The sequence below is a fragment of the Belonocnema kinseyi genome, chromosome 5 (genome assembly GCF_010883055.1).
Source record: "Belonocnema kinseyi isolate 2016_QV_RU_SX_M_011 chromosome 5, B_treatae_v1, whole genome shotgun sequence".
NCBI classification, from domain to species: Eukaryota; Metazoa; Arthropoda; class Insecta; order Hymenoptera; family Cynipidae; genus Belonocnema; species Belonocnema kinseyi.
The window spans coordinates 88,806,917-88,820,202 of NC_046661.1; the positions used below are offsets into that span (position 1 = coordinate 88,806,917).

The 13,286-nt window shown below is 27.1% G+C and overlaps 1 protein-coding gene across 1 annotated transcript in view; it reads left to right on the forward strand.

Moving 5' to 3' along the window:
- LOC117173768 (tyrosine-protein phosphatase 10D-like) overlaps positions 1-13,286 on the forward strand; it is a 216,812-nt gene that overhangs the window by 138,366 nt on the left and 65,160 nt on the right. Inside the window, exons 6-8 of the mRNA XM_033362409.1 lie at positions 2,962-3,315; positions 3,376-3,548; positions 7,243-7,606. Of these exons, the coding sequence (XP_033218300.1) occupies positions 2,962-3,315; positions 3,376-3,548; positions 7,243-7,606 (891 nt within the window). The remainder of the gene's footprint in view (positions 1-2,961; positions 3,316-3,375; positions 3,549-7,242; positions 7,607-13,286) is intronic.

Consider the following 13,286-nt stretch of genomic DNA (forward strand, 5'->3'; position numbering starts at 1 on the left):
GGCGCATACTTTGAATAAAATATTTGTTATCATTCTCTTGAAATAAATGTGTTTTTTTCTTGAAAAAATACCGGTTTCATATGTATACACCTGGTAGATTTACAATATTTGTGTCAACTGATTAGTGATGGATAAATTATTTTTTAAGAGGTTTAATTATCTATTAAAAAAATATAAGTTTCCAATCCAAAAAATTTGAATTTTAAACAAAAAAGATACATTTTCAGCAAAAAATAGAATAATTCAATTATCAGTACAAAAATAATGTTAAAAAAACGTAAAACAAGCTTTTACAAAAATAGTTAAATTTTTCAACAAAGAGATGATTTTTCACCTAAAAAAAGGAAATTTTCAAACCAAACAATTAAATGGAATTTAAAAAATAAATTTTCAGTTACAAACTTATTTTTTAAGAAAATGTTCAACAAACTAGTTAATTTTTCAACGGAAGAGATCAATTGTCAATTGAAATGAAAAATCTTCTAACAAAAAATGACTTTTCAAGAAAATTGTTGAATTTTTGTACAAAGTAGATTAATTTTCAACTAAAAAAGTGCATTTTTGATCAAATAGATGGTTTTCAACCAATAAGATGAATTTTTAATCAAAAGTATTAATTTTATACAAAATATAACATGCTTTCAACAAAATAGATGATTTTTTAATTGAATAGTGGAATTTTTAACAAAATAGATAAATTTTTAAGAGATAATCTTAATTTTCATACAAAATAAAAGAAGTAGTCAAATTAGAAAAAAAAAGAATTTTCTATAAAAAATATTAATTATGTACCAAAAAATAAAACGAATCTTTTAGAAAAATGATCAATTTTCAACTATGAAGATAAATTTTCAACAAAATAGTTAAATCATCAAATAAAAGGTTTGCATTTAATAGAAAAAATGGAATCGTTAAATTATTAATAAAAAAAAAAAAAATAGAAAAAAAATGGTCAACCGCATATTTAAATTTCCAAGCAGGAGTTTAGTTTTTCACCAAAAAGACGAATTTTCAAATAAAAAAGATAAATTTTCAATAAAAAATGGAATGGTTACATTCTTAATTTAAAAAATTAATTTTTAACGAAATGAGATAAATTCTCAATAAAAAATGTAAGAGTTGATCTTTCAACCAAAAAACATTTAAATTTAAGGAACAAATTAATGTGAAAAAAGTTATATTTTTAATCCAAACAAAATCTTCAGTCAAGAGAGAAATAAGATTAACGAATTATTGAAATATTTCGTTAAAACTGAACATTTTTCTACAAAACAGTCGAATCATCAATTCTTAATTTCAAGCAAATAATACAATTTTCTACCAAAAAAATTAAATTTTCAATCAAAAAGATCAATTTTCAACCCAAAATAAGAATTTTCAATCAAAAATTGATTTTCAACCAAATAGTAGAATTTTTTATACAAATATTCAAATTTTTAACTAAAAAAGTTGAATTTTCAAGAAAGCAGTTTCATTTTTAATCAAAAAATAAGTTTTTTGAAAAAAAAGGTGATTTTTGACCTAATAGTGTAATTTTCTACCAAAATGTTTATTTTTTGAACTCAGAGTGCTGCATTTTTAACAAAGCAGATAAACTTTCAACCTGAAAATAAGAATTTCTAATAAAAAATTGATTTTTAGCCAAATAGTAGAATTTTCTAAGAAAAAATTATATTTAAATTGTCATCTTAAAATAATGAATTGTCAATCAAATTGTGGAATTTTCTACCAAAACAATTAAATTATCAACTTAAGAAGATGAATTTTCAACAAAGCAGTTGAACTTTTAGCCAAATAGAATGTTTTTCAAACAAAATTGTTAAATTTTCATAAAATAATTAAATTTTTAACCACAAAAATCAATTGGCAACCTAAATGATAAACCTTTACCTGGATTAGTTCAATTATCAATTAAAAAATTAATTTCAAGCAAAAAAATAAGATTATTTAACTCTAAAATTATTTATTTATTTTTTATTTTCAAAAGAGTTCTTGTAGTTTTAGAAAATTTCGAATTCCAGGGTTTAGAATAAGAATTTAGAAGTATATACTTAAAAGACTATACGAACTACATTCAGCAAGTAACAATTTTTTTAGTCACTGTCGCTGAAAAAAATGTGACTAGTTATTGCAAAAACCAGAAAAAAGTAACTAGTTATTGCTAAAACTAGAAAAAAGTAACTGGTTATTTTCCATCACTGACACTGGTCCGAACAATTTAGATTAAGGAGTTTGTCCATTACATTTAATTGGAAAAATAGTTTTCTGCAGTTTTCCTGTCTCCTGGCCAAACCCACAGAAAAATTCCGATCTTACTAATATAAATTTTTGACAAGAACGTACCAGCTGAATTGGTGTACTCCGATGATAAAGGTACTCATTCTAAAGAACTTAAATGATACTTTAGCAGTGACGACTTTCATGGGAAAGTCAAATAACAAAAATTCTTAACCTATTTTCAGACTAGATGAAGCTAGGAATTAAAAAAAAGTTTCATTAAAATTTTTTCTTAAAAAAGATCGTCTCCATCTCTCCACTGGGAATCGAACCACAGAACTTTCGATTGCTGGTCGGTTGCTTTTCCCTTAAGCTACTAAAGAGACTCGTAACTTAAGGGAAAAAGCACCCGACCAGAAATCGGAAGTTCTGTGGTTCGATTCTCAGCAGAGCGATGAAGAAGATCTTTTTTCAGAAAAAATGTGATTAAAATTTTTTTAAATCTCTATCTAGTCTGAAAAGACTTCTGTTATTTGAAGAGTTAACTTAGATTGTTAGTGTTGATTTCTATATTCACGGTGGGTGACAAGATATCTCCACTGATCGGTAGTTACCATCTCTCTGATGATAATACAGGGTAAATCACGTGACCGGCAATAAGAAGTTTAGTGGTTCGATTCCCAACGATGGAGAACGTCTTTTTTTCAGAAAAAAAATTTATTTTGAAAATAATAATATTTTCAGGGAGGGCCTACAATATCTCAGTGCAAACTGTCTCTGAAGATGAAAATTCTGCTCCAACAACTGCTCAGTACCGAACAGTTCCTTTCAGACCCTCAAACGTTACCTTTGACAAATCCTCCATCACTTCCACATCCTTCCTAGTCTTCTGGAATCCTCCCAACGGAACCTCAGAATTCGACAAATACCAAATTTCCCTTGGGGGGAACAGAAGGTTCACACCAGTCACGAGAAACAAGGATGAGGAATGTCGATGGGAGTTTAAAGAACTTGAGCCTGGAAAAACCTACCAGGTGGTTGTCAAGACTGTCTCAGGGAAAGTTACGAGTTGGCCAGCTAGTGGAGATGTTGTCTTAAGTAAGTTCAGTAAAGGAACATGATAAAATGGAGTACTTCTAACTTTATCTTCTCCTTTAGAACCATTGCCAGTTCGAGACCTCAGGGCAGAAATTGATGAACGAACCTGGATGGTTGATGTTTCCTGGACTCCGGAAAATTCGAGCACTCAGGATACTTACAAACTTCAATATCATGAAGTGGAGTCTACAATTGGTGGAGACAGCAACAGTTTGACTACCGACAAAACTAGGGTAGGTGTTCAGTTTTTATTCCATTTTGAAAATGGGAGCTCCTATTTGTTTCTACAAGTGGGGAAGTAGGGGAGATTGGGAAAGAGGAAGCTAGGGGAAGTAGGAAAGGGTGGGGTGGAATGTTAGGAGAAACAATGGGATTAGGAAAGAGGAAGAGAGGGAAGGGAAAGTTAGGGAAAAAAAGAGAGAGAAAGTAGGAGAACATGGGTTGTAAAAGTGAAAGAAGGAAGGAAATAAGGAAAGAGGAAGATAAGGGTTGCAGGAGAGGGAGGCTGGGCGAACTAATAGTAGTGATATTAGTGTGGGAGAGGAAGTGGTGAGAAGTAGGAGAGGGTTGTTGGGGAAGTAAGAACGAGTAGGAGAAATGTGTCGGTGGGGTGATGAAGTACGAGAGGGGAGTAGAGTAACGAAGACATGATTGGTTGTAGGATAGGTTGGAGTGGGGAAGTAATATAGAGGTGAAGGGAATTAGGAGAGGAGAAATAAGAGTAAATAGGCAAGATTAAAGTGAAGAAGTAAGGATTAGAAGGATAAACTGAAGAGAAGAAAGCTAGGGCTAGATGATAGTGGTAGGGGAAAGTAGCAAGAGGATTGGCGGTGTACATAAAGTGGATGAGAAGGAGGGAAGGGTTTGGGAGAACAAGTTTGTAGAGTGGAAGTAGGAGAGGGGCAGTTAGATGAAATGAGTAAGAAAAGGACGAGAAAGTAAGAGCTTGAAGAGAAAATAGAAGAGAGGAAAGGAAAGGGAGGAAGATATTGTAAAGGGGAAGTAAGTTTAGGGGAGGGGAGTTATCATTTTCATCGTATTTTTTTGAATTGAAAAGAACATAAGTCAAATTATAAATGAAACTTAGAAATTCAATTGATGGATTGTCACAAAAAAGACTGGTGTACTGTATTTCGACAGTAAATTAAAAAGTAACGATATGTATAGTTATTGGTACTGAAAAAATGTAACTAGTTACCAATTTGTTACTTATTTATAAAAGTAACTTCGATACTACTGTTGGGAAGAATCTGATAGTATTGGATATAATTGAATAGGATTGGATAGAATCGAACATGATCGGATAGATTGGATAGGATGTTACAAGACAGAACAGATATTAAAAACAGAAAACCATAACATATCAAAGTATATTTGTATCTTAATTATAGTCAAGATACGATAGGATGAGAGCAAATAGAATCGGATAAGAACGGATAGAATCTGGTGGAACTTAATAAAATCGGACCGGGTCGGATATAATCGGATAGGAAATATAAAAAAAACCATAACATAGCAAATTTTACTTTTTTCTCAATTCTAAACAGTATATGATAAGATCGCCTAGAATTGCAGATGATCGGATAGAATCTGATAAAATCGTATAAAATATTATAGAATCGTTTAGAATTGGATATTATTGTACACGGCAGAACAGATATTTAAAGTCGAAAACTATAAGATACCAAATTTTATTTTTATACAAATTTTCAGCTGAATAGGATAAGTTCACATAGGAACGGATAAAATCTAATAAATTCGAATAGGATCTTACAGGATCAAATAGGTTTGAATATGATCAGACAGAATTAGAAAAGATCAAATAGGATCAGATAGGATAGTACCTGACAGGGCCGATATGAAAAAGCAGGAAGTTAAAAAATAAAAATTTTCATTTTGATCTCAATTCTATATAGAATAGGAGAATATCGTATAGGTACGGATAACATCTAATAGCATTAGACAGAAGCGGATAGCAACAAATAGGATCGGATGGGATCGGAAAGGATAGTCTATGGCAGGGCAGACATAAAAAATAGGAAGCCACAAAATAAATTTTTTTTTTTCGATCTCAATTCTACATAGAACATGATAATATCTCATTGTATTGAATAAAATCTGTTAGAGTCGGATGAAATTAAATAGGATCGAATAGGATCAACAAGGTTTGGATAGGATCGGATAGGATAATAAATTACATGACAGATACCAAAAATACTAAACTATACATGGAACATTTTACTTTTACCTTATTTCCACGCAGGGTAGGATAAGATTGAATAGAATCGGGTAGAATCTGAAGGAATCGGATATAAGTGGATAGGAGGATAGGTATAAAAAATGGAAAACTGTAACATAGCAAATTTTATTTGTATCTCAATTCTACATATGATAGGATAATATCGCATAGGATCGGATAAAATCTGATATCATTGGATAGCAGCACAAGACAGAAATCAAACATAGTTAACTATAATATAGAAAATTATGTTTTAACCTTATTTCCATATTGGGTAGGGTAGGATTGAATAGACTCGGACAGAATCTGACAGAGTCAGATAGAATCGGATAGGATAGTACGTGAGTAGGCAAATATGAAAAATATAAAACTGTAACATAGCATATTTTATTTTTATCTCAATTCTATATAGGATAAGATAATATTGCATAGGATCGGATAAAATCTGATCGTATCAGACAAAATTGGATAGGATCAAATAGGTTTGGATAGGATTGTATAGGATCACATAGGGTCAAATAGGATCGGATAGGATAATATATGATGGGGCAGATGTCAAAAATAGGAAAGTATAAGATAGCCAATTTTATTTATATCTTAATTCTACACAGGATCGGATAGAACCGGATAGTATCGGAAACTATAACATAAAAAATTTCATTTCTATCTCAGTTCTACGTAGGATAGGATAATATCGAATATTATTGGAGAGAATCTTATGAGATCGTATACAACCTGATAGGATTGGATATCATCAAACAGTTTTGGATATAATCGGATGGGATCAAATAGGGAGCAATAAGATAGTTTATGACAAGACAGAAAGCAAAAATAGATAACTATAATATAGAAAACTATTTTTCATTCATTATTCCACGCAGTATAGGATAAGATCGCATAGAATCTGGTAGAATTGGATAGGATAGTACATGGCAGGACATATATCAAAAGTAGAAAATTATAAAATAGTTGATTTCATTTTTATCTAAATTCTACGTAGGATATGATAATATCGCATAGAATCGGACAAAATCTGATAGAATCGGACGAAATCAAAAAGGATCGGATAGGATCAAATAGGTTTTGATAGGATCGGACAGGATCAGATAGGATCAAATAAAGACGGATAGAATAGTACTTGACGGGACAGATGTGAAAATAGGGAATTATAACAAATAAAATTTTATTTCTATCTTAATGTTGGATAGCATCGGTTAGGATCAAATAGGAGCGAATAGGATCAAATATGTTTGGATAGAATCATGTCGGACTAAATAGGATCGGATAGTACATGGCAGGATTGATATGAAAAATAGGAAACTATCTGATAAAATTTAATAAAATCGGATAGCATCGAATAGGATTAAATAGGGTCGGAAAGGATAGTACATAATAGGATAGAAATCAAAAATTGAAAACTATAAAATATATATATTTTTTATTTTCATTCCTCACAGGATAATATAAGATTGTATAGGAACGGTTAGATTTCGAAAGAATCTGAAAGAATCGGATAGAATTGAAAAGGATATTTGTATGACAGGAGAGATGTAAAAAATAGGAAACTATAACATAGAAAATTGTATTTATATCTGAATTCTACATTGGATCGGATATAATCTGATAGAATCGGATAGGATAAAATGGGTTGAGAACGTGAAAATGGAAATTTCTTTTCGTTTTTAAAGGTGACGTTAGATGCCTTATTGCCTGGAAGGAACTACTCGATAATCGTTCAGGCGATCAGCAATAAGGTGGAATCGAACGAAACGATTTTGTACCAAGCGACGAAACCTGCGAGTCCTATTATCGAGGACCTGAAGTCAATCGAAAAGGGGTTGAACATCTCCTGGAAAAGCGATGTAAATTCGAGACAGGAGAAATTCGAAGTGACGCACAACAGAAATGACACCGGTGAAAGTGCGACAACTCTGACAACCGAGTCACACATTGTCCTCGAGGACCTCTATCCAGGTGCCGGATATGAGGTCAAGGTTTTTGCAATCAGCCACGGCCTCAGGAGCGAACCGCATGATTATTTTCAAGCAGTGCGTAAGTATCTGAATTCTGATTGATTATTTTATAAAAATTGCTAGAATTCAGCTAGTGTTTAGTTCAATTCAATATGAATTTAATTTGAATTTCTAGGACTTACTTATTTCGATTCCTAGAAGTCAATTCAAATTAATAGCATTCAATGTGACTTGCTATAAATTGAATTTTCTTCACTTAGGTATGCATTTCTTTAGTTCATTATAAAATTTAGCTGAATGCAATGTCATTCCATAGAAATCAATTTTTTCAATTCCTAAATGTTGACTAAAATTTCTAGGTACCAAAGGGAATTAGTATAATTTAATTTAAATTAATAGAATTTAATATAAATTGCTATTAATCAAATTTATTTAGTTCAATTTAAATTCGAATTGCTACAATTGACTTTGAATTTTTAGAATTCAATTTTAATTCTCTTAATTCAGTTTCATCGGCCAAAATTCAATTTTGAATTGCAAGAATTCAACTTGAATTGCTAGAATTAGATCTGAGTTGCAATTCTTAAATTTGTTATTGTTAGAATTCAATTTGAAGTATTGGATTCAATTTAAATTAATAAAATTCAATTTGAGTTTCCATAATTTAATTTAAATCTCAAGAATTTCTTTTGAATTGTTAGGATTTGTTAGAATTTGAATTGCTAGAATTCAACCTGAATTGATAGAATTCAATTAGAATTAATAGAATACACCATTATTTTAATTCCTAGTACTTATCTAAGTTGTTGCAATTAAATTTTAATTGCTAGAATTCCCTTAGGATTTATCTAATTTAAATTTCATTGCCATAACTCCATGTCAATTAATTGTATTTATTACTGGAATTCCATTTAAATTACTAGAATGCCGTTTAAATTTAGAATGCTCGAATTAAATTTGAATTGATAGAATTAAACTGGAATTGAAAAAAATTAATTTAACTTTCAAGAATTTGCAATTTAAGAATTCAATTTTAGTTGTTAAGATTCAATTTAAATTGCTAGAATTCAATTAAATTACTAGAATTCATTAGGAATTGCTACATTCTAATAGAAATTGCTAGAATTTAATTTTTATTTGTATAATTTATTTATTTCCATTCCCACAAGTTATTTTAAACTTAGGTATGCATTTCTTTAATTTAGTAAAAAATTTAGTTGAATGCAATGTCATTTTATAGAATTCAAATATTTATATACCGAAGTGATTTACTATAATTTTATTTAAACTAATAGAATTTATTATGAATCAATATTATTTTCATCAATCTTATTTAGTTCAATTCAAATTTAAATTGCTAGAATTCAATTTTAGTGGATACAATTTACTTTGAATTTTTAAATTCAATTTAAATTCTTATAATTCAATTTCGATGGCCAAAATTTAATTTGATTTTGCAATAATTCGAATTGAATTGCAATAATTAATTGTGAGATCGCATTCTTAAATTTTTCATTGCTAGAACTCAATTTAAATCACCAGAATTGAATTTGACTTATTGAATTTAATTTAAATCTAACAAATTTATTTCTTATTCGTTAGGATTTGTAAGAACTTTATTTTGTAGAATTTCATATGAATTGCTAGAATTCAATGTGAAAAAATAGAATACACAATTATTTCAATTCCTAGTATTTATTTGAAGTTTCTACATTTAAATTTTAATTGATATAAATTCACTTTGAATTGATAGAATTCAAATTTCATTTCTATAACTTCATTTCAATTTATTCTATTTATTACTAAATCTCTATTTAAATTACTAGAATGTCATTTAAATTGCTGGAATTAAATTCAAGTTGATTGAATTAATCTTATATTAATAGAATTTAATTTGAATTTAAAAAATTTAGCGGCAGTTGTTAAGATTCAATTTTAATTTATGAAGTTCATTAAGAATTTCTATAATCCAGTAGAAATTGCTAGAATTGAACTTAATTTTCTAGAATTCAATATGAATTTAGTAGAATTTAATTTGTATTTCTAGAATTTATTTATTTACATTCCCAGAAGTTAATTTAATTACTAGATTTCATTGTGACTTGTTATAAATACAATTTTTTTATTCAGATATGAATTGCGTTAATTCATTATAGAATTTAGTTGAATTCAGTTTTATTTTATAGAATTCAATTATTTTAATTTCTATATGTTGATTAAAATTTTTAGGTACAAAGGTGAGTTGCTATAATTTTATTTGAATTAATATAATTTAATATGAATTGCTATAGTTGACTTTGAATTTTTAGATTTCAATTTGAATTGCAGGAATTCGACTTGAATGAAAGAATTAAATCTGAGTTTTAATTTTTAAATGTTGTGTTGCTAGAATTCAATTTTAGTTAATAGAATTCCATTTAAATTACTTGAATTTATTTTGAATAATTGAACTCAATTTAAATAAATAGAATTCCATTTGAGTAGTCAGGATTTGATTTAAGTCTCCAGAATTTCTTTTTGAATTGTCAGGATTCGTTAGGATTCGAATTGCTAGAATCCAGTGTGAATCAATAGAATACAAAATTATTTCAATTTCCTAGTATTTATTTAAAATTTTTACAATTAAATTTTAATTGAGAGAAATTCACTTTGAATTACTCAAATTCAAATTTCATTGCTATAACTTCATTTAAATTAATTCTATTTATTACTGGAATTCCATTTAAATTACTAGAATGCAATTTAAATTGATGGAATTCAATTCAAATTAATAGAATTAAACTTGAATTAATAAAATGTAATTAGAACTTTAATAATTCAATTTTTGTGGTTAAGATTAAATTTAAATTGATAGAATTCAATTAAAATTACTAGAATTCATTACGAATTTCTGCATTCCAGTAGAAATTTTCAGACTTTAATTTAATTTGCTATAATTCAATATGAATTTAGTTTAATTTAATTTGTATTTCTAGAATTTACTGCCATTCCTAGAAGTTAATTTAAATGACTAGATTACAATGTGATTTGCTATAAATTGAATTTTCTTTACTTAGGTATGCATTTCTTGAATTTATAAGTAAATTTAGTTGAATTCAATTTCATCTCATAGAATCCAATTATTTGAATTCCTAAAAGATAACTAAAATTTCTGTACACCAGTGAATTGCTGTAATTTTATTTAAATTAATAGAATTTAGTACGAATCAATATTATTCACAGCAATATTATTTAGTTTTATTCTAATTCAAATGGCTACAATTGACTTTGAATCTTCAGAATTCAATTTTAATTGTTATAATTCAATTACAATGACCAAAATTCAATTTGATTTTGCAGTAATTCAACTTGAATCGCAATAATTAAATCTCAGTTCCAATTCTCAAATTTTGTATTGCTAGAATACAATTTAAATTGCTAGAACTCAATTTAAATTACAAAAATTCAATTAAAATTGATGGAATTCAATTTGAGTTGCCAAAATTTAATTTAAATCTCAAGAATAAATTTGAATTGTTAGGATTTTTTAGAATTTGAATTGCTAGAATTCAACCTGAATTGTTAGAATTCAGTGTGGAATGCTAAAATGCACAATTATTTAAATTCCTATTATTTATTTGTAGTTGCTAAAATTAAATTTTAATTGATAAATATTCACTTAGAATTGATCAAATTTATATTACATTGCTATAATTTCAATACAATTAATTCTATTTCAAATCTTAGATTTTTTTAAATCTTCAAAAATCTAAAAATAAAATTTAAATCCTTTTAGGTTTTAAAATATTTTTCAGTTTTCTCAAAACCTTCTTAAATCTCTTAAACCTGCTATAACTTTTCTAAGTTAATAATTAGTTTTTTTTTATTTGTTCATCCATATTTTTTTGTAATCATTCCGAATATGCTCTTCAAATCAGTTCCTTCAAAATGAATCATCAGTTGGAATATTTTCAAAAATTCGAATTATCTCTTAAATTTACACGAATTTTCAAACAATAATAATTGTCTAATTGTTATTTATACATCAGAATTGAACAATTTCACTTACAAACTAAATAACTTCAAAATAGAACAATTACAAATTTTTACGTTCAAAGTTTAAATTAAGTTTGCTTAAATTTTAACGATTCAAGTTTCTATTTCAAACAATTTAGTTTTAAATTATTTAGTTTTTAATATAAACAGTTAAATATTTCTATATTTTAAAAAACGATTCTTTTTCTTAATTTTCTTATTTTTAAAAGTTCACTTCGAGTTCTTTTTCAAATGGGTAATAATTAACAATAAAATATTATATTATATATTATGCCGAGAAGAAAATTTCTAACTGTATTTATTTAAGTTAATTAAATTTCTTTACAATGTATAATTTTATTTCATTTTTTTTAACTTGAAAATTTTTTAAACTACATTTTCTTTTTTATTCTGCAAAATAAAAAACAAATTTTCCTTAAACCTTGCTGGAAATATCTCTAAATTTTCCTAGAAATCTAGCGAAATTTATTTTTTACTCTCAAAAACTTTCAAAATTCATAAAAAGCTTCTTTTTTACCATTTAGATTCTTTTTTAAAAAAATTTTCGAAATGCCTTAAAATCTATTAGATATTATGCTAAAAATAGTTTGTTTTTTAAAATAAACAATCCAAAATTATTTTTAATGCAATTTTTCAAAAGTTTCAAATTAACTTTGAATTGTAATAGAATTTTTTTGTAATTTCCTAATTCCGATTTAATTTTCTTCCAGAATCCCTTTTTTTAAATAAAGAATTCATTTGAAATGTAACCAGGAATCTTGATACAATTTTCTTGTTTTCTTAAAAGTTTAAAAAATTCTTAAAAAGCTTCTAATTTTTGGTTCGAAATCTTTAAAACTGTACATTTCTTTAAAACAATTTCTGAATCTTCTCAAGATCTCAATTATTTTCAAATATTTTTAATAAATACTGAAACTTCCACAAACCAAAAAAAGTTTATTCTAAACAAATTGTTTGAAATCTTTCTGATTCTTTTTCGACACATTTTGAAATCTTCAAAACTTAAAATTAACCTTTTAAAACGAAAGCCGAATAATTATGAATTTCCCCAAAAGTCTTATTCTTAATTACCTTAATGATGTTCCTTAAATTTATGAAATTTGAACTTTTTCAAACAAATTACAGAAGCAAAAAAAACTTTAACAAGGTGATTCACCTAAAAATACTAATATAAGTGCGCATATTATTCAATATATATTTTATTATACAGTCAGAAACCTAATTGTATGTGTTACATTTTATTTCATTTTTTCAGTTATAAAAAAACTGCATAATAAATATTGTTTAAACAAATATAAATTTATTTAAAATTAAAAGAAACGTATTAAAGTTATGTAATTATTCAGCAAAGCGTAGCATAGGGTACCATTTTGATAAGAAAGTTGATATCAGTGGCTCAATTTTTAGCAATTTTGAAAATAGACAATAAATAATTCTTTAAATAATTACATAATGTTTTTACAAAAATCTTCTACAAAGAATAACCAACAATCACATTTAAATCAGAAAATACGATTATTTTTTTACATTTTTGGGAATGAATAATTTTCTAAAAAATTTACATTGGTTTAAACAATTGAAAATTGTTTAAAAACTCATGGTAAGTATTAAAATTGTCCATTAGTAATTATTTGTATGAAAAAGACAACGCGAATTGCTAAAAAGTAACAATAATACGTAAAGATGTATTTGTTTGATTTTTGTATCATATTTAGGGAGTTGGG